The 21,758-nt window shown below is 42.8% G+C and overlaps 2 protein-coding genes across 4 annotated transcripts in view; one reads left to right on the top strand and one right to left on the bottom strand.

Moving 5' to 3' along the window:
* The window catches only part of LOC118221427 (uncharacterized protein C7orf50), a 90,864-nt gene that overhangs the window by 3,564 nt on the left and 65,542 nt on the right, over positions 1-21,758 (top strand). Inside the window, exon 4 of one of the 3 annotated variants that reach the window (XM_035406490.1) lies at positions 6,035-6,435. The exons of the other annotated variants lie outside the window; for them this stretch is intronic. Coding sequence (XP_035262381.1) covers positions 6,035-6,433 — 399 coding nt within the window. The 3' untranslated portion in view covers positions 6,434-6,435. Of the gene's footprint in view, positions 1-6,034; positions 6,436-21,758 lie in introns of those variants that run through there. 3 annotated transcript variants of the gene reach the window in all.
* LOC118221425 (G-protein coupled estrogen receptor 1-like) lies at positions 9,914-16,624 on the bottom strand. The gene is made up of 2 exons (XM_035406484.1): positions 16,393-16,624; positions 9,914-12,485 (listed from the first exon to the last, which is right to left on the bottom strand). Exon 2 carries the CDS (start codon positions 12,019-12,021, stop codon positions 10,957-10,959), a length of 1,065 nt encoding a protein of 354 aa, XP_035262375.1. The 5' UTR covers positions 12,022-12,485; positions 16,393-16,624; the 3' UTR covers positions 9,914-10,956.

Consider the following 21,758-nt stretch of genomic DNA (forward strand, 5'->3'; position numbering starts at 1 on the left):
TTCTATTCTGCCAGAATTTTTTTTTTTGGTATTCCTGATACTGTTTACCATTTAAAATTTTGTATGTAGAATTGTGTATATGGCTTTTCCTCATCTTAGATTAGGCTTATCAGTCATTCTTTTATAGATGCTGTGGAAAGGTGGTTTAGAATTTAACCTATGAGAGTTCCGTATGTAATGCTGTGTCTGTATATGCAGCAGATCTAAAAGTGAGTTTCAGTGCTTGAGGGTGAAGGACAGGAACCACTCAATTCAGTTGCCATGGGAGAGCACGTGCCTCTGTTTAAGCAGCTATTTTTCATTGTTTGATGCTGAGTAATTTGAGGCAAGTGGGGTCTCTCTTGGCTTCTCTCTATCAAATTGGATTAGTCCACTGACCTTTCATCTGCTCTGTACACCTGCAGGCCTCTCTAGACTGAGGTGAGGTCCGCACCATTTTATTTTGCTCTCCTGTCTCTTAATTGCTAGACACATCTGTGAAAACAGGGTTTCCAGGTGAGCGTGCAGTGCTTTCCGTCAGCATAGATGGAGTGTCGCGCCTAAAATGTCTGGTTTTAGAGACTCTGCTGAGAGTCATTTGAGCCTGTCTTGCCTTCATTTCCTGGTACAGCCCCCCTCCCCTCCTTCTCCCCGAATTTCAATTTACAAATGCAATCATAAGGCCAGTTCATTATTCAGCACCTGTGTGTATTGGGTTTTTTCCTAACTCTTGTTTCTCTCACACTCTTCTTAATTACTCTGCTCTCTCCATACAACATTGATTAAGGCAGCCTGATGTTTATTCCAACTATGATTTCATGTTGGACAAGTTCCTCACTTACCCTGAAAGCGAAAGCCTGAAGCTATATTGCTCAGTTGGATAGACAAGCTTGTTTGACGAAAACATGTTTGACAGTCACTGGCTGGGTTTTACTTTTCTGCATTTTATGATGAAAATAAAGAGAGAAACTATACTGAATTCAGGGTACTGTCTTTAATGTTGAAGTCCACTTTTAGATCTAATCAAGGTGAGGCAGTTTTTCCCACTAAGACCAGAAGTGGACAAACACTGGCTCAAAATGCATACCATGTGTCAACTTAACTGACTCTCAAGCAGAGCTTATTAATGGTGCTTACATGACCAACCAAAATTGCAGCACCTGGCTTAGTTACATTTTGTACTCTTATCTAAGCCAGCTCTGTTTTAATACCTTGTCACCTTTCACTAAATGAAATAGTCTATTCCCTTCTGGTCACTCACAGCCTTTTTTTTTTTTTGGGTGTTAAGATTAGGCTTAGGCTTTTAGACATCCAAAAGGAGAGGAGTGGGAGCCGTTTTAATTCTCCAGTCATGCGGCTCTGAGTGGTGAGAGTGTAAGGGCTGAATGTGAAGTCACTGAGCTGTCCTGGAGGACTGCACTGGAGCAGGCGCAGCTGGCAAAGGCAGGCTGCATGTACACAGAACGCCATAGCTGACGCTTTTGCGCGATGAGGCGGGAAGTACCCTACTGAGCAGCGCACATGTGGCACCAAGCCACTGCTTGCACTGGCATGGTCAGACTTCAGTCCTCATAACTGGGGGCCTTCCCTGTGCCTAGAATGAGTTCCCAGCTGGATAGGTCTCCAGGGAGCCCTTAAATGTGTTAAATGCTGTGCTGTCTGCCTGTGAGACACCTCACACACGTGTGGGGTAAGTCCTCTCATAGACACCACCTCTATGCCTCTACCTCTCTCATGCTTGGCTCAGCAGTGAAATTGAGCTCTTTGTAAGATGGCTTCTGGAAAGTTTGCTCGAAGTCAGACACTAGAAACTGTGGACCACATTCATATATTGCCCTTTACTCAGGACTGCCAAGCATCACTTTCCAGAAAAGGGCAAAACCCAGTACACTGGCACTTTGCAAATAGTTATTAGTCTACTATCGGCATGCATGGGCACTGTAGTTGGCAGTGATACGTCATTAACTCGGTTTGTAGGTGGCCTTTAAAGGTAGCCATTTTAGGTGCAGAAGAAGGATGGATGTTTCTGTCACAACTTTTGCAGTAAGAGGCGCCCGTGTGTGTCTGGATCCACAGACTGGCTTTAATCTTTAGAGACAAATAAATGAGAATGGAAATATGAGCCTGTGTAAAAATCTGCTACGTTTTATCCGAGAACTCCAACCCTTCCCCTTTCAAGAGTCCCAGCTCTATGTGCAGTCCTGCAGGAGCCATGTTTTCACACAGGAGCAGTTTCTGTTTTGAGTATCTTTTCATGAGAGTGAAGGGAAAGTGGGGGTGGGATGGGACGGGACTGTGAGGAAGGGAGTAAATAAGAAGGTGAAGTGGCACGTTATATTGTGCAGGTCCATTTGCTTTCTTTCCCGTGAGGGTGAAGTTTGTTTTTGAAATCTGTAGAACTCTTTAGTGAATGCCGTGTCTGGGTTCCTGTTTGTTTATTAATTGACCAGTCACTATAGCATTGTGACTTCCGTTCCTGTCTGAGCTCCTCTGTCACCCTGAATGAGATTCACGCATGATACGGTCTCTACAAATAGCATGTTTTAAATCCGGTTTTCAAAAGAGGCTTCAAGACCACATGTCACAGCTCTTGAAATCTATGGTCAATTCCTATTGATGTGACCTGACAAACTTTTTGTATGCATGGTCAAACATGCAGTTTGCGCTTGTTCTCAACTTCTCATGAGGGGAAATTCATCTGGATGTTGTGCTTAAAAAAAACAAAATAATTTAAACTAGATTGACAGCAATCCTGGTGACGTGTTGGCTACCTCAGATTTGACATTTTTACAGGGTTCTCTCAGATCGGCAGTTATTTGAATAATGTTTCCCCGTCCGTTTCCCAGACTGCGATGTCACAGCTGGAAAAACAGTTTCTGCCTTTCGCTCGCGCTTTTCCCAGACCGCAGTGTGCCTCTGTCCTGCTGCTCTTTCCACAAACACTGTGCATGTCCCCGCTGCACACCAGCCACGGAGCGCCCCCCAGCCTCTCAACCTATCCTTTAATCTACTCATTTTTCTACTTTTAAATTCAGTTGGGAACCAGAAAGGTCCCAGCCAAGCTCACAACACCACCTGTGATTATGTAAGATGGAATGGCTCTTGTGCTGCATTCGGTGCTGTGGGTCTTTTTTGCGGTTTCCTCGGATGAGCTTGAATAGGGATTTCTTAAGCATACTGTGACTTGATGCACCGAAGCAACGTTCTTGCATTAAAAACTGTTGTTTATGAATAACCATTTGATGTGGTTGATTTTCAGTTTGTTGATTTGTGGAAGTAAATTTAATTTTTGATTTATTAGATCCAGTTAAATTTCTCCTCATCGTGGTTAAAGACCATTTTGATTCATTTTCAGCAAAATCATATGTTAGAGAAACATTGAAGGCATCGGGACATGGCAGGGTTCACAATGAAGTGGAATCTGATACTGCTTGTAATGGGGAAAACTTTATGAATATGTATTGACGCAGGACAGTTTAGATGGTCATATTTAGCATGTTTGCTGTTATTTGAAGGCACATACATAGATGCACAAAATCACACGCTTGTATATTTACTTGGGCATTAGCCGGAGTACACTGGAAATGGTGCTTGTTCTAAATGTGCATCTGTGGCTAACATTAGCACAACTCTACTTGAAGGCACCTGTGCGTGGGTGCTGTTGCCAAGCAATAAAATATTGTGTCTACAAGGTATAGTATATTTTTAAAGGCTATTCCAGTTCCTGTGTCTCTTTGTACATTTTATTAGTAACACAGCAAGGGCAATAAAACTTAAGTCATTTGTAAATACACTATATGTTGCCATGAACAGATCGTGTCTGCTCCCTTGGAGGTATAGCTGCAAAATGAATCCACAGCTCTATCTCTTATTTGGCATCAAAATGAAACATTGGACATGTAACTGTCCTCTACCTGCGACACACCTGTGTCCAAGGTGTGTCCGATCCAGAAATATGGTTCACGCAGATGCTTTCAGTCACTGGGTTATGTTTTTATTTTATTTAAGTTTTTTTACATGGACCCTCCAGAAGAGATTGCTGGAGAGTGAAACCTGTCCTCGTGACCAGATTTACAAATGAGCTAAGGGCCTGTTTGAATGACCTGGGGGCCTGTTTAAATACAGCTATGAATTACTGCTGTGAACATTCGTTTGTGCTTCTACCACAAAAGTAATGTTGTGTTCAAATTTGCAAGGAGCACAAAAGCATGCCCCTCTCTACACCATTCCGCCACAATTAAGCTAATACTCTGGCTTAGTGGTTTTTTAACATACTTGATTTACCATGGCTGGAAACCTGTTGATGGACATGGGTTTATTTGTTCTGGGTAGAGCTGGAGCCAGAGGAAATCCATCTGCACATAAAAGGATTTGTTGTGTGGGGCTAGTTCACAGTCCTTTTAGTTGTGGGATATTTAAAGTGTTCCATAATCTTTGATTTTTCTCAGGGACTGTGGTATGTATTAATCAGATGACATTTGACTTGTGCTGCCTTTGAAATAGTTTTTTATGGGATTCAATAGCAGAAGCGGGGATGGCTTTGTGAAATTAGACCCCAAATGCCATTCATAAAAAGAAAAATAATAATAATCTAACTGACCCTGAAGAACTACTGGCAGTAATTCTGGCCCCGTTTTAAGGTCTTTCTTGTGGTCTCATTTTCTTGTGTGGGAGTTTGTTTGCGCTCTGGGTAGAATCGCATTGCTGATAAATTAATTCAGAAAAGTAATGGTAAATGGTAAATGGACTGCATTTATATAGCGCTTTTATCCAAAGCGCTTTACAATTGATGCCTCTCATTCGCCAGAGCAGTTAGGAGTTAGGGGTTAGGTGTCTTGCTCAAGGACACTTCGACATGCCCAGGGCGGGGTTTGAACCGGCAACCCTCCGACTGCCAGACAATCGGTCTTACCTCCTGAGCTATGTCGCCCCTATAAGTAATATATAATAAGTATAATAAGTATAAATAATAAGTAATAGGGTAATAAATCTCTGTTCATGTGTGCAAGAAATTGCATGCATTTGAAAAATTTGAATTCCAAGAATAAGGACAGCAGTGCTTCTAAGAAACCGGGTTCTTTTTTTTTCCTCATTTGTTCACAGAAATTCATTTTGTGGAAAAAGACGCTGTACCCTGCAGTACACTGCGTGTAGCATGCATGTAGTGGTATAGTTTTCCATGTTAGTAGAGAAAAGTCTTCTGGTAGATCTCACCTTTCGTTATAGGAGCTTCTTTTGTGGTTCATTGAATTGAATGTCTCATTTTTAGTCATCACTTGTCACTTTTGATTGTACATTTTTTAAATCATGGATATTACATGCTACCTATCACACTTAATACACAAGTGATTATAAATCTGTGCTGGCGTAATGAATGAAATTGTTACTGTTTGGTGATTAACAGAATACTGATTGAGCAGGAATATGTACTTATTACTAATAAAATTGTTTTATTGAATATATTTTATAGTGAGCTGTGGAAGGCTGCGTTCCACTGTTACAGACCAAAATCGATGATGACTTATTTACAGTCCTAAGCTGTAAATGTAGTGTGTACATTATACACAGGAGAATATCTCAGGAATGAATTGGCAAATGAGACAGAATATTTGTGAAGTGCTTTTCTCTTAAATACCACCTTTTCTTCCCAAAGTGTGGTTATGACATGCACGCTACTCAGTCAAAAGGTTTTTTTACACGTATGGATTTCAGATCAAATTACACCTACTATTTAAAGGTCCCCTTTTATGTGTTTAAGGGAAAAAATATTGCAATACATTTTAAGAAAATTATAAATTCAGTGAGATTCTTACCCTCCAAGCTGCGCAGGCCATTTTGGGTGGGTGTTGCACTTTTTTTTCACACGCTCTGCATTGATTGGTAAGCTGACCGGGGATGACACTAACGCCTCTCTCATCTCCTGCCCACGCTAACTATAGTTTACCTACCGCGTACCTAACCACTTGGCAAGAGCTGTAAAGTTAACTTATGGCTTGCTTCCAAGCGCTTACTATTGTAGCTGATTAAACATGTAGCTATAACTCCTTGCTTGCTGGCTTGCTGGCCTGTGTTGGAAGACTACTATAGCTGGTCCAGAATGCAGTTGCCCACCTTGTCTTCAGCCTGCCAAAATTTACAGACACCAGTTCTGAACACCCTTCACCGGCTTCTGGCGGCTGCCCGTGTTCAGTTCAGATCTGTCGTACTGGAATACCAAACTGCAAATGCTACTGCCCCTTCCTATCCAGACAGTAATCACGCCGTACATCCCAACCAGACCTCCGTTCAGCCAGCTGGCCTTCCTGTCCCTTTGAGCTCCCAGGAGCCCCTCCTCACAGCCCCAGCTCTTATCTGCTCTCATCCTCTGCTGGTGGAGCACCCTTCTCTAATCACTCAGGGAGGCAGTTTCACTGGCTGTCTTTTGCAAATATCTCCAAACTCACCTTACTCCTGAAATTGCACCTTGCTGTTTTTTTAAACTGTATTTCTATATAAAAAAAACAAACCCACCTCTCCCTTAGTCTCACTTGTCTTTGGCTCCTACAGGGGGGTGCTTACCATGTGAAATGCTCTTTAGTGAGTCGCATTGACTTAAAACATCTGCTAAATGACTGTTACAAAGTGTAAATCACTCAGTAGCAACAATAGCATGTCATGTCCCTTGCAGGAGAGCAATGGAAAAAAAAATCCTTGCTGCACTAATTGGAAACCATGTGCAAATAAAAACAATCATGATTCATCTTTCCACAATATCACACAAACCTACAAAAAATAAAATTGTTTATTTGCAAAGATATCTTACAGTGTAAAGAACTAGCCTATATTTGCGTTGGAAACGAAAGGTTTGGTTTGTAGAGTAGGTAGTCCTAGCTGCTTGTTTGAACTGAATTTAGAAACCAAGTAGTCAGTGCTGATTGCCAAGTGTTGCTCAAACAAAATATTTTTCCAAGCGAAGAGTTGCTGACGGTAGTTCGCTCCCACATGCTGGTCACATACATAATGGTTACATCACACATTGTGTGTTCAGTGCTGACATATTAGTTTTAAATGCTCATTATCCTTCTGACACAGGTGCTAGAAAGGCTTTTTTTATTATACAAAGACAGAGGAAGGTCCTGTCATTTGAATTACGAACTTATCACACATGCATGAACAAAAACTTTCATCTTTCTGCATGAACCATAATTCTTCCTAGTAAATGACAGAAATCAGGAATTATGTAGCAGGTCTTTTCTACCCTTAGGCCATTCTTATATCATTGATTAGTTGCAAGTTTCATATTTTTCATAAGGCATTACTATTACAAATTATTAGGATACCAAGGGATAGGGATACCTTGAGAAAAATATGGGCAATTGGTGTTTCCTGGAGTTCCTACTGTAAACCATGTAGTACAGTACAGGGACACTCAGGCCCTGGTTGGTTTGCCTGGTAGTGCATTTGTTTCAGTTCAGGAAAGACATGGAGAGCAGCATTGAAAGGATTTGTGGTGCTTAATGTAATGTGTGTTGTCATGGAACAGGTCAATCATTGTTATGTGCAGCAATCTGGTGTCTGGGATTTAATGTTACAGTATTTATTACGAATGTCTCTCTAGACCAAAAGGACCAGAAAATTGGGTGTTGGCTTCACCAACTTGGTTAACCTGTGGACTGAGTTTTAACCTTTGGCCTCTTGTGTGTTGTTTTTGCAGTTTCAGTGTTCTGTTCAGAGGAAAACATTCTACAGTTCAAAATGATGAAGCAGAGATTAACAAAAACAACTAAGATATTTACTGGACATTTTCCAGTAGCACTGTTGACATTTCCTCTGTTGAAAGCATACAGCGAGTTTAAATCCTCCTCAGCTGGGATCTCCTTCCTCATGCTGGTATTGGCTAACGGAAGCTGATGGGCTCATTAAAGATTGCTCTCCAGTGCTTAGCTTTGAGCTTCAGTGTGCTTGGCCTCCGTACGCAGCTGTGTCTAAATGTCAAGCTTTAAAGTATTCTGTTTGATTTAGAGCAGTGACATGCTATTCCGGCTACAGGATGCTACAAGTTATTTTACTTCGAAAATTGATATTTTTAGTCAGTAATGAGGTTTGCATATCTCTGGTTTATGGTTACTATGATGTAATGTTGGTGTTATGTAAATAGTTTTATGGCTACTGTCTGCAGCCCCCTTCTGGCTGGCTCACTTTGGCATTACAGGTCCTGTATTGCAAAATTCTAATTCTGTGTTGTAACAGTCTTCTTTAATATTTAAGCAACCATTTTATGATATGGTAGAAACAGGATCTATGTCGCTCATTATTATTTTATAGTGCAAAAATGGAGAATCAGACTGCTGCTTTAACTGAAATTATCTTGTGTGGTCAGGCTGTTTTTGGGAAAAACAGCACAATAGACAACTGAGTTAAGATAAAGCTGAAAAGGGTAATTGTTTATCAAGAGACATTTTGGAATATCATAGTTATATGACATTATTGGCATTGTTGTTTTCTTTCTCTGTGGTTAGCTGTGTAATTATTATGGCTAGTGCCAGTTTCATCGTACTCGCTAAACACTTGCAAGTTTAACTGTTTCATCATGTCTGCAATTTCACCAGTTGCATTAGACACATTTATGATGTACCTAACACATTGGGTACATTATGGAATCTACAGTGGTTAGAAAAAATGATCGATCTGATTGACGGTCAGCTAGCCAATCAAACGGCTAAAAATGGGTTAATTGAACTGTGCTTTTGTCATCCACACACCTGTGGGGAGCACTCACCCCATAACCAGTGACTAGTGTGACAGGAGGAGAGGTCTAGCTGACACTGATGACAGTTGTAACCAATTCCAGTGGGTGACATGTTTCTTTGTGCATACGCTTGTTACTGGCTGACCTAATCCCACCCCTGCCTTGAGGAAAAAAAATGCAATGTGTCCCAGCACTACAAACTCCTGGTCATATTCTGTTAATCACAGAATCCTACTGAGGCTAAAGAACATATAGGGCTTAGCCTGTGTGTACTACCTTCACTGACTAAGCCACTATAGAGCCATTGGTCTCAATCAAATGGACAAAAGTTCTGTAATTTAATAGCTTCAATGACCATTGGAGTTGGGTGTATTCTGTTTGCCCTTTGAACACTGAGGGTAGGGGCAGGGATGGAAAGTGTGCTGCATAAATATTAATTAATTTGTAACCATAGACCACAAACTTATTGGAAAAAACGTTTCGAGAACTAGTATCGGGAAGAGAGAAATCTTCCTGAAAAATGACCTTTGTGCGACTCTTTTCTTAGAAGATGTATGTGCTTTAATGTTTTGAAAATAGAACGGTTGGTGGTGACCTTTTCACGCGTCTCACTCACCAAAGGTGGTGTCTATGCCAGTGACATTTTAATGATTGTTTGACATGTCTGTTGAGTCTCAGTCTCCCCCTCTGGGCCATTGGGTGTTGTTTTCGCAACAATAATAATACCGTAAGATGAAAAAAAACATGCAGTACCTGGGGAAAAGACTGATTTTCCTAGTGTGCTATTCATTTGTTCCTTCACAATAGGCTTCCTGAGCATGTCATTCTGGAGTTCATGAAAGGAGTGTCTTTTATGCAGATCATGTTGGCACACTACAAAGGATGCTGAACATACCCAGGGTTTCTTTGCATTAGCTGGCTTGACAAATCCTAACAACCACAAGTGATCACAGGGATTTGTTAAACAAGCTCTGTGTGCGTTGCCATAAAAGGGGCGGTGTCTGTTACAATGAGCCTGTAGCAGTGCATTTCTCTCCTGAGGAGAAATGACACATAATGGATGGATACAAAAAACATAAAGCAGTCATAGTGGCAAAAAGCAACAGTGTTGCTGCCAACAAAGCCAAGGAGGAGTGTAGAGAAAAAAGAATTGTTGCTCATTTAAATTTGTTAGTAAATACCTTATTTACCTTGCCACTCATAAAAAAAAAAAAAAGATTTTTACAGTTTATTTCAAATGTGACTGAACATTCTAGCTGCTTCTTAAATTGATATAGCATTACCAGAAACAATCATGCCAAAGTGTAAGTATAAACTGGAGAATTAAGGTCTATCACTGTCCCATAGTTAAGGGATAAGTGGTTATGGACACACAGGGCTCAAGAAGCTTGCTGTTGTATTCACCCAGTTGAGAATCTATATCTTTTGTATTGCATATTCTCGGAGAAAGACTTGCCCTGCGAAGAGATTTCCTCACTATCTGCACCTAGCTCTACCGGATCCTCCAGTGATGGAGATGCCTTTTCCAAAGTTGATTGGTCAAAGTGCTTTGTTTTTTTTAATTTTTCAATCCTTCAGCCTGAAGATAACCTGTCCCAGAACAGGTTAACCATGCAGCATAAGTTTACCATAGCGATTTACCCTGACTAACAGTGAGTCAGGGTATAGAAAACCCTGGGTTAAACCATCTTGCTAACCTCATAATCTGCCTTCAAAGTTTAGCCCCCAGTTGCATTTGTTTGTAGGTGCCAGGGAAAGTAACTGGCCAATGAACTGGCTTTCTGTGAGGTTTAGATTAAGCTGCAAGTCTCTAGTGGCTCTTGAGTAATTCAGTAGTCAGTTCTGTATTACAAATAAATTTTCACATTTTTCCCCTTTTTCAGTCAAAATGATAATCCGTTTGAAATGAATCCATTTTATTTGTACCGCAGGGTCTTTAATTGGAATAAGCAAAAAAAAGTAAAGTTTCACTTTATAAATAATTAAATATTTAGAAGAAAATGTTCTGCTTATTCTGGGCTATGCCCCCTGAAGAATATGTCCCTGCTTTTTCTGCTCTTGGGACCTGTGTTTGCCCAGTGTTGGAATGACAGAGTTCGCACCAGTCTCAGTCTTATCTTATCGTCGGACTGTTTACAGTTCTCTGCGGGCCTGCCGGTGGATTTCTAGCACATACTCTACGTTCTCCAGAGCCAATGCTCAGTCTCTCCACCCCACAGCATTCTGATTTGTCCAGTAAGTTTGGTGCCTTACACCTCGGACACCTCTGTCCTGACAGCAATGTGTAAATCCAGAGTGTGGTGACAGAGACGGTAGAGCACGGACCAGCTGGCCTTTTGTTGAACGAATAGCCGTAGCTTGTCCCTGAAGGTCTCCCCCAGAAAGCTGTAGATGATGGGGTTGAGGCAGCTGTTGGAGAAGGCGGCCAGGTTTACGATGTGCCCGGTCAGCGGGTAGTCGTGCCACAGGGTGCCGACGCTCCCCCTGGATGGGTCGGTTGCGCCCTGCAGCAGCTGGACGCTGATGAAGACGTTCTCGGGCAGCCAGCAGATGAAGAACACCAGCACCACCACCACGATCATGCGCAGGGCCTTCTGCCTCCGAGGCCACAGGCCCCGGTGCTTCTGCGCCCGCATGAGGATGCGCACGATCAGCGAGTAGCACAGGCCGATGACCGAGAAGGGCACCAGGAAGCCGATGGTCACCTCCAGCCACTGGATCTCGAAGACGTTGGCGAAGCAGAAGTTGACTTCGCCCCGGTGCTGCGTCTGCACGATGGTGAAAGGCAGCAGGGTGGCCAGGATGGAGGCCGTCCAGATGAGGCCGCAGCTCAGCTTTGCATGCTGCATGGTCCTCAGCGGGCTACTGCTCACCGAGCTGGCCAGGGCCACGTAGCGGTCGAAGCTCATCCACGTCAGGAAGAAGATGCTGCTGTACATGTTGACCTGGAAGAAGAGGGACATGAAGGTGCAGAGGACTGCGATGTCGTAGTACTGCTCGTTCAGGTTGAAGACCTCGATCAGTGAGTCGGCCACCAGGATGAGGTCGGCCACGGCCAGGTTGACAAAGTACAGGTCGGGGATGGTCATTTTTTCTGTGTGGTTCAGGTTGACCACCAGTATCAGGATGTTTCCGATAAAGCCGACCGGGAACAGGAAGATGGTGTAGAGGCAGGAGAGGAAAAGGCTGATGATGTAGAACTGGTAAGTATCCGTAGTCCCTGCCGAACCCGTCCTGTTATAGTTAGATGAAGCGTTCACCTCCACGGTGCTGTTGTCATAGATGTAAATCAGGGGGGTTGTGTACACTTCCATGCTAGTTGTATCTTTGCTTTGGCCACCCCAAATCAGAGGTCACATGGCTCCTTTCTGCAGTTACATCTTTCAGCATAATAAATCCCTACTTCCAGCTGTAGTAAAGCATCTCTTACTGAAGCGGTTTTTGCATTCTGGGGCCAGTCCGGTTTTTCTAGCCAGTTTTTATGGCTTGCTTGTTCTCATTTTGGCTTATCTGTTTATAAAGGCACAGAACAATCTGCACAGGAGCACTTCCATGGTTTGATGTGGTTAGTATTATCTACAGACCCACTTGACCCCCTGGGCTCGTGTTACTGTGTCCTCAGAGCTCGATCATCCTCTGGTAAAGTTTTGCTCTTGTCCTTGTATTTGTCACTTTGTTTTCCGCCCGTTCTTGACTCCAGTCCTGGCCCTTCTTCCGCCATCCATTTACTCGTTAATTCATTATGATGCTGCGTGTGATGGGCACAATGGCATCTGAGCTGAAAAAAGTAATTTAATAAAAATGGTTAGGTGCACAACCTTTGGTTAAAAAGAGCTTCACACGGTACTTGTGATATTTATACTTACTTTGGTTGTGCTTATTTGTATCATTCTGATTTTCCGAGTTGTAATGCTAGTATTAGTGATTTTTGGCACTGGAAATGTATCTTGAGCTATCTTGTATATATGGTCTTGGCTAACAAATAGCATCTTTCTGATATGTAAGTGCTTAAGAATGTAGTAAAGTGGTATGTGTAAATACCAGTGGTTACGTAAACGCAGGACTCTGCATTTTTTTAGAAGAGCCAAAATGCAGGAAAAAATACACTAATTTCTATAAACTGATATTTTAAGATTACATTAAGAGTCTTTAAGATTGCAATGAGCAACGATCCAGACTTGAACCACAACAAAATAATTACTCCTGTTTTCTTAAGCCAATTGTCTTTTGGTGTTTGATATTTGTATTGTTTATTGATCATAATATTTACACAGCCATTGGTGGCATTGCAAGAGTCAACGAGTAAGCACTGAATTTTAATGACAAGTTAAAAACGACATGTCATGCTCAAGCTAGCTTGCTGAACATGAGTAGACCAAGACGGAAATCACTCCTTAGAGTTTTTAATATCATTAGTCTGTGCGTCAAACCGGCAAATAATTTATTTGTATCTGATTTCAATCCTGCTAATCCCACCGTTTTGTTCTGCTTCTGTTACAAGTGCCGTAATTACATTATGAATCACATACATTTATTGTGTTATTGTGGCATATCGGGCAAAGTAGTTATTTATTTCAGAACGCAAGTGAATTAGTGTAAAACGTAGATTTTGAAATGTACTGGGTTCCAAAAACCATGAATACACAAACATCACAGTTTCCAGTCCGCTTTACCTTTTTTGATGTGCCCAGTATTGGACACAGCCTGCCGTCGCTTACCATCAGTAAGCACCTTCTGCAGATGACTGGCGGAGAATTTGGAGAAACAGCTGTTGCAGCAGCCTTGTCTGCATAATTACCGCTAATTAATTTGTGTTAATTAAGATCCACTTCCTCAGCCTGTCTCAAGTAATTGCATATTCGAAGGGAGGTCATTTCTCACTACTTTAATTTATTTTACATGTAGCATCAAGTGTGTACCATGAGAGATTTTACTGCAGGCCAGACACATTGAAGGAGGTGCCTTTGAAGAAGCATGATCAAAAAAAAAAAAAAAGAATGGATTTTTAAATTCTATCTGCTGAGAAAGTGTTATATCTTTTTGTGTAAATATCATCAACATTAATTATGACTTAAGAACACACGTTAAAATGCATCAAGGACTATGGTAAGAACAGCTCTCTGCGTGACTTTGGTTATGAATGGATTTGGAATTAGAGAGATGCAACATTTATGGTTTTTGTTCCAGTGGGTGGCCTTTTTTTGTTATTCTGAGAAATGTTACTGACATTCCAGGTCTTTAAGGAGCTGGGATTTTTTTTTTCTCTCTATCAGAGAAAGTGCAGAAAATTGTTCTTGTTTGTTCATTCTATGATATCCTGGATTAGACCTTCTCCGTTTCATAGTATTGTTATACATTGTGGTGAAGAATAAAGTGGGGGTTATCCTTACCACTGGTACTCTTCCTCCTTGGGTGACAACTCCCATGCAAGATTCCCATTGACTAGGTAAAGGTGCGATCTGACCAATAGCACCTTCCACTCCACACGCCACACAGGTAGCCAGGTACACCATTCAGGAGGCCCAAGGTGGTCATGAATTATGGATAATATTAAGTATTAATGTAAAACATTAAATATTTTCAAATTTACCTAGCCATTTGGTGGACATACTATTATTACATTATTATTATAGTTTAAATATTACTATTAATCACTTTTTTGTACGAGCTATGCAACAGTGGTTTCTGGGGGACTGTGGTTAATTGTTGCATTTACCACAATGCCACATGAGTGTGATGCTGATATTTCATGAGGGATTTCGATGGAAATAGCCTTGTTCTTTTTATTTTTGAACACATTAAAACAGTTTAAAAACATCCCAAAGTTTTTACCCTCACTACCTTTTATATTGTTGATTTGATCTCACAACTCTTATGTCCAAAGCCTTCTGTTGTGTGGGATTTCAAACAGAAAATAATTATATTCATTCATAAATAAATGATGCATTTTTGATCTGACCTATATTTTAGTTTAAATTAATCTGTCTTCATAAATTAAAGATTATGTAAACGTCTAGCTGATGTAACATTCATAGTTGCTGCTTTGATAGAGTTGCTGCTGTGAGTTACAAGAACTTTGAATTTAAGCACCTAGACTCACAATTTGGAAGACCATGACCAGTAATTTAACAGCATATGAGGTTTTGTGGTAATAATTCTACCCATTCTGGCTTTAGAAGCGGTTTTATACTCTGTTTTAAGAATGAAGTCTTAAGGTTTAAATCGTACTTCAGTGTAAATGAATTGGACAGCTTACACTTAAAGCTTTCAAAGTAAAGCACGTGCTAGATTTCAAAAAGAATAAACGAGACTAGTCTGGAATTAAATTTTACAGTACAAAAGTTAAGTTTCCCTGTACAGTCTAGTGAAAGTCAGATAATCAAATGAATGCAAACTAAGCCCTCGTTATTTGTGTTGCTACAAGCATAAAATGGTCTTTCCAGCCACCTCAAAGGCACATTTAGAGTTGATCAGGGGCCTCCTGTCCCTGACGTAACCTTTCCACGTTCTTCCAGTTGGAACTGGGGAGCTGTTTGGTCTGTTTGATCTGGCTCATGCAGAAACGAGTGAAGTAGGGAGCAGAGTACAGTGGAAGCTGCTGACTGGCCTTATTCACTCAGACATTCACTTTATTGTTGCCTGAGTGATGAAGGGCTCAGCGAGATGTTAAAACTGCAAAATAGAAGCCTGTTAGGAGCCTGTTGTTTTTGTTTTTTAGCAACAAACAATACGAGTTCCAAGGTCCTCTTTGAAAGCATTTTGTGCCATTTTTATTATTATTATTATTATTATTATTAATAAACACAAATTCATATTAATTCAATATTCATAAAGTTTTGTTAATGTCATCTGTGCGTGTAACGGTTCCGGATAATTGACACCTAAAATTCATAGGGTGCAGAATAAATGTAAATCAACTGAAAAGAATGGGACTATCATGCTAGCGTAAAAAATGCTCGGGTGAGGTCAATTACCACACTCGGCAGTACAGGGGCACAGGTAGGCCACATGGGAATGGAGCGTGCAGTGCGTAGGTTTCAAGCCAAACCCCTGGACCTCGGCGCTTCCTTTTAGAACAGTGCTATAAAAAGTTGCGCTGAATATGAAGAGACAAAATATGGCCTACTGTTAAAATTGAACAGAATAGAGGTCAGAGTTATGGTGGTGAATATGCGTCCATATATGCACACTCTTACGCAAGGCCTCGACTCCGGAGAAAATAAGTAAACTGTTATGGCAAGTGTGTACACTGTCACCATGGCGTTTGTCCCTCAGTTCCTCAAATTAAAATGAGAGGCACAGAAGGCTTACATAATGTATATGTCTCTGCAGGTGCTATGATTCGATTATGTCAGTCAGTCACAAACATAGCCTATCTGCCATGGGAACTTTATTGGTACATGATTTGTGTATACAATTTAGCTTTGTTTTAACTGATTAACTCTCATAAATACCATATACTCATTGCCCCATAGGTTCATCTCTTTTTGTTCAGTTTGCGTTTACTTACACCTTTACCAGGTAACGGTGCTTACTTAATGGCGAATCTAAACCAGAACATCGCAGCTACACATCAAAATCTTACTTGTGCTTGGTGTTTGGTGTCCAGTTCCAGTCACTTATCTTAATAAACAGAAAATGTACCAAAAGCCTTTTCTGAGAGCAGTGCGAGCATGGGAGCTTACTTTTCTAGCGGGCGTGCGGAGTTTGTGCCGCTCTCCCTCCCGGTGCCGCGAAGTGCCACAGTTTTGTAATCCCCATGTCCGCGGCGCCGCCAGCCTGCGCGGTTCTGACTGCCCCGCTCCGCCGCTCGGTCCCCCGCTCCACCTGCTGCTCACACCGGCAGAAGACAAGCAGACGTGCAGCAGCAACAGCCCATCACAAAGCCTCTTCCCTTCTGATCCCGCTGCGCTTGTGAGCGTGCTCTCAGCCCACCTCCCTCCCTGCCTCCCTCCCTCCCTCTCCCTCCTCCCCTCCCACCCTTCTCCCTCCATGCTCTCCCCTTCCCCACCTCCTCCGGTATCCCTGGAGATCTCAGAGGAGCGAGGCGGGGCCAGAGTCCCGGCTAATGAGTGCTGTGTGCGTGAGGGTTCACCTGCTGGGTGCTTGAGCCGTCTAGCAATAAGTGTGCACTGAGGTCAATTAGCATTCTGCGGATGAGTTTCACTGACTCAGCAGGCTTCAGCTCATTTAAACAGGGTCTCATGAAGTACTGAATCCTACAATGATCACTATGTCTTAATGTATCAGAAATGAGCAAAAACAAAAACTGTCCCTTTCTTTGATAGCAACTTTTCGCTGAATGGGTATTAGTCAGTCACGTTGTACGCGTTGTTATTTCGGCACAAACTTCATGTTTATGGGGTGTACTTCAGGGCTGCTTGGTGGGTGAGATGACCTTGTTAGTAAAAATGATAGTTCAGAGAGAACTTGGCTGAACTTCAGGATAAGGATGAGAAACCAAATGTTCTGCGTGAAGTACAATTACAGACCACCAAGTGACTTTCAGTCAGTGGACTATTGCTGCGTCACAGTCTCCTGTTTATTATCTTTTTAACTGTGAAATAAAAAAAAATAAAAAGCACTTGTTTGCCTACTTGTATAAAATGCTAACTTTGCGTAAGGGTATCATCTGCCTTCACGAGTCAGTGTCTATACGATTGTCCGCTTCATAACGCTGTTAGGTTGGTCACTGGGTGACTGTATGGAGTGTACATGAGACAAATGTGGGCTTAATTACATGACATGACATCCCATGAGGGCCTCTCTGCAGAGATCAGTCATAATTACGCAAAACGGGATGGACGGCTGAGGTTCGCCTTCCCGCCATTTTGCAAGCTTTGTGGGTTATGCGCACGTCGTCCTGTTTCGTGTCCTGAAAAGGTTTCTGTTGTGATCCAGACGTAATCTGCCAAAAGTAGAGAATACATTTCTATTTGAATTGTGGAAACTGACACCCCCCGTCAGAGGTGACCACGCGGTCCGAACAAAAGGGAGCGGCAGCGCGGTGTGCGCCATCGCGCGTCGTCTCTTCGCGCCTGCGGTGTGGGCCGGCCGTGCCTGGTATTTAGGGCCCAGCAGGAGACCCCCCTGCGACGCGGGGTCCGGCGGCAGATGGGGCCGGGCGCCGCGTGTGTACCGCTCGGCCCCCGCGGGACCTGGGCCGGAGGCGGAGCCCGGTTCCCTCCCCCTCCGCGGCGGCACCTTCCGTGTCCTCACGCGGTCTCTCTCGCTTCATCCGCCTCCCGGCTCATCAAACCGGGTCAGGCTGTTCGTTGCAGCGCTCGCGCGCCTCACGTAACGACTCGGGAGAAAATGAGTAACCGGGAGTCCCCGCGGCTTCTAGGGCCGCGGCCCCCGCTCCCTGGTCAGCGGGGCGGAGGGACGGAAACCTGATTTGACCGGAGCGAATTACGGCATGGCGCTCCGTTCCTCCCCGCGCCCCCGCGCCGGGGACGGTGACAGAGTGCAGAGCCGCCCGTGTTTAGAGTTGGAGCTCCGCTGGCTGGAGTCGCTGCTCCGCCAGACCCCGTCTGGCCTTTCCATCAACCCCTTCCACTCTGCCGTCCCGCTCCGTCCTGCTTTACGTCTCGCTCCGTGACCCAAGCAGACCCGTCTGCGAACCGGAAGCCCGGAGTCGATCGCTCGAGCCCCGACGCCACCGCGCGGGCTGCGTCCGTGTCATTGGCGCAAAACCGAAGCCTTGATCGATGCGAAATTGGCTTGTAAATGTTTCGGAAATGCTGTTGGGTCATGCTCGGTTAGTTCTGAGAGGACTTCTTTATAAACTGAATGCGACGGCGGGATGACAATGAGATTGTCCAGTATGCAGGCCTGTAATGCCTCGCCGTGTAATTGGCTGTCGCGGACTGGGCTCGCGTCCGCAGGATATTTCGGATTCGCTTAGGAACAGCTGTCTAAACATGCGTGCGGTCTTTGCTCCGGCCTCTTTGCGGTTTGGTCTGCTGCGAATGCACTTATGTCCGCGGGACATGCCGTTTGTTTTTTGGTTTTGGTTTGTGTAATATCGATGCCATTCTGGGTGACTGGAGTTCACATGGCCTACAGGCTCGCCTTGCTTACCGGCTGCTGGTCAGACTGGACCACGGTTGTGGTGTCAGCCGTGCTCTAAACTGAGAGGAAGTAGGCAGAAAGGTGGAAGAATGAAAATCGGATGTTTCCCTTGCGGAGGATTAGCGCGCAGTAGGGGTTTCTCATTAAATATGGGACAAGTGGGTAGCAAGCATCCACAGATACAGTAATGCTCACTGACAGTGGCATGTTAGCATGGGTAATTATGAGTACATGAATACATGAGTCCAGTACTTCTTGTTTTTATATTTGTAAACATTGACTGATTGACCATGTTGGTCACCAGTCTACACTCTGAGCCAACCAGAGGAGGATGGGTTTCCCCCTTGAGCCTGGTTCTTTCCAAGGTTTCTTCTCATGTGCCACAGGGAGTTTTTCCTTGCTACTGTTGCTTTAAGCTTGCTCCTGTGGGGTTTAGGCCTGCGTTGTCTGTGAAGCATATTGTGGCAATTGTTGTGAAATGTGCTGTATAAATACATTTTGATTGATTGATTGATATTTTTTGGCACCCTGATCTGTTCAACTGACAAGTTTCTATTGTGCTTTCTGTATTTTATCCTATCCTTGTTTCATTCCATCCAGGACTTCTCTGATCTATAGATCTCGTGCAGGCTGATTTATCTGGCCAGTGGCTGCTGTAGTTTAAAGCTGTAATGTATTATTTTTTTACCACAGTGAGGAGTATGCTGCCTCTATTGCAGCTAATTTCACTGTTGAGAATCTCAACTTGAGAAAGTATGTCCTACTGTATATATGTATGTTAGTTTCTCGTTGTCTTTTGCTCATTCCCCAACATTCTCTTTCTTTTTGCCATTATATTTTGTCCTTTCATAACGTTTATTTAATTACTTTTGTTATGGGAAGTTGCATTTATGTATTTGATTGTGCAATGTTCAGAATATTTTTTGAATGGTAATGTCATGTCAAAAACCCCATTGCCTTTCTTACTCCTCACCTGCAGATTCTGTTTGTATTTCTAAGCTAGCCTTTTAAAAACATTTATTGTGTGCTTTATGAATAGACTAAATCACATCAAAATATTGCTGTATTGAATACCATCAGTAATAAAATTGGAAGTTAAGTACAATATAAGTTATCTTGTGTTTATATATGTATGGGCTGTTATCAGTCTCTTGGTGTTCTTTAGGTACCTACTAGAGAGAATCTTCTAGATATCAAGGTAGAACTTGCTAGATAGCAAGGAATCATAATACATATTCCACCTAACTTGTTGCCTGGCAGTGGTTTTTCAATCTTTACCCTTTGTTCCAGTGGTTCTGCTCAGCCCATGAAAACATCTGGTCACCTGCATGGATGGTGCAGCCTTCTGCGTCTTCAGGTCATCCGTTATGGGTGCAGCTCTGGGAATGTAGCCTATACTGAGCGCGGTATGGAGAAGGAGACAGTGATGTTGCTATTAAAGATGATGGAATGCCCTGAATAGTGTTTCATTCAGGTTTCTACTTATGTGGTGTATTTGTATACAACCAGCATTTTATTTTGTGCTGTGGTTAAAAACTGAGGATCAACAGGTCTTCATTTGCTTAATAACTTGTGAACTTGCGTATTCTTTTAGAAACAGCCCGTGTGACGTGCACAGTGAGAGCACTGAGGACAGCTATGTGCTGAAACATTTGCTGCTGCTCTTTTTAGCAGAGCACTTAAATCACTTCCCCACGTGATTCTGCAAATAAATTGCCACTGAAGCAAAGTTTGACTTTGGGTTTTTCTTTTTTTAAAAACAGTTTGCGGACGGCACATTTCCTTTCTTTCCGGTTTCTGAAATTAAAGAGACGTCACGATAAAATATCGGTCTTGGACATTTCGGTGGTCTCCGAGGTTTTCCGTGGGCTTATATGTGGTCCTCTCTTGCACTACAGCGTACAGTATCCCTTAAGACCACAAAAATCACTTTGCCAAACTGCCTTTCATAAAATCCCAAGCAAATGTCTCTAGGGCCTTCAGTTGCTTGCTTTTACAATTGCTCCAAATGTTTCCACAGACCTTGTAATCTTTACAAAGCTTTCAGTGTGTTTATTTGTATAAAAAAACAGTTCAGATTCAGTTGGCCGCTCACACATTACGGTTTTCTTTCCCTTATCTTGTGTGATGTGGATGTATAGCCTTTGCCTCGGCTGTTTCCCAAACCTAGTCCACGCGTGCTGTTCGGACACCTACATTTTAATAAGTCATGGCCGATTATAAGGGCAGGTTCTTCCTCCATCCAAGGCCAGTGAAATAGCTTGGAGGTACGCTAAAAATACTTTTGCTTTTTGCTCCTACTAAGGTTATTTATCAGGCGGTTAACTGAATGCCAAAATGAATTTCTTTTGAAAACGTTTTTGTGTCAATTTATTGAAAGGGCAGAAATGAATTAAATCTGAAGTTGAAGAAATCCTTTTACTTGCGTCGTCTTGTCAGCAGGAACGTCTTTTCAGGGTCACACATCTTTCATGAGGGACTGATCGCACGCACATGAAGAGAGATGTTGTTTTTGAATTGATTGCTTGTAACAAGAGGAACAGCATAAAACTTGTGTGTGGTTGAGAATCACTAGTGTCAGCTTTGCAGAAGCAGATTTTTGTGTTGATCGTGAAGAAGGCTAGGATGTGTAGTAAGCAATGTGGAAGTGTAGGCTCTCCTCAACCTCAAAGACTTAGTGGGCATGCTAGCCTGGAAGTGGTGTTACTTCCAGTGTTCTGTATAGGTTGAGTCCATTTTAAACACCCAGCTACTGTACAGGCGTACAGTAGCTGGGTGCTTGTGGAGAAGGGTTGTGGGGAACTAGGCAGCTGTTTCGTAGGTGACTTGGGTGCATTAACTGTCTTAACTACTACTTGTATTTTTTCCATAGACTGCGTTGTTGCCGTTCTCGTTGTTGGTGTTAATCAGTTTAACCTTCAGGGTCCAAGTTGAACTATGCGGTTGTTCCCTGCACTTGGACCGGTACTTCTCTCTA

This window comes from Anguilla anguilla, chromosome 2, assembly GCF_013347855.1.
Source record: "Anguilla anguilla isolate fAngAng1 chromosome 2, fAngAng1.pri, whole genome shotgun sequence".
In the NCBI taxonomy this organism is placed as follows: domain Eukaryota; kingdom Metazoa; phylum Chordata; class Actinopteri; order Anguilliformes; family Anguillidae; genus Anguilla; species Anguilla anguilla.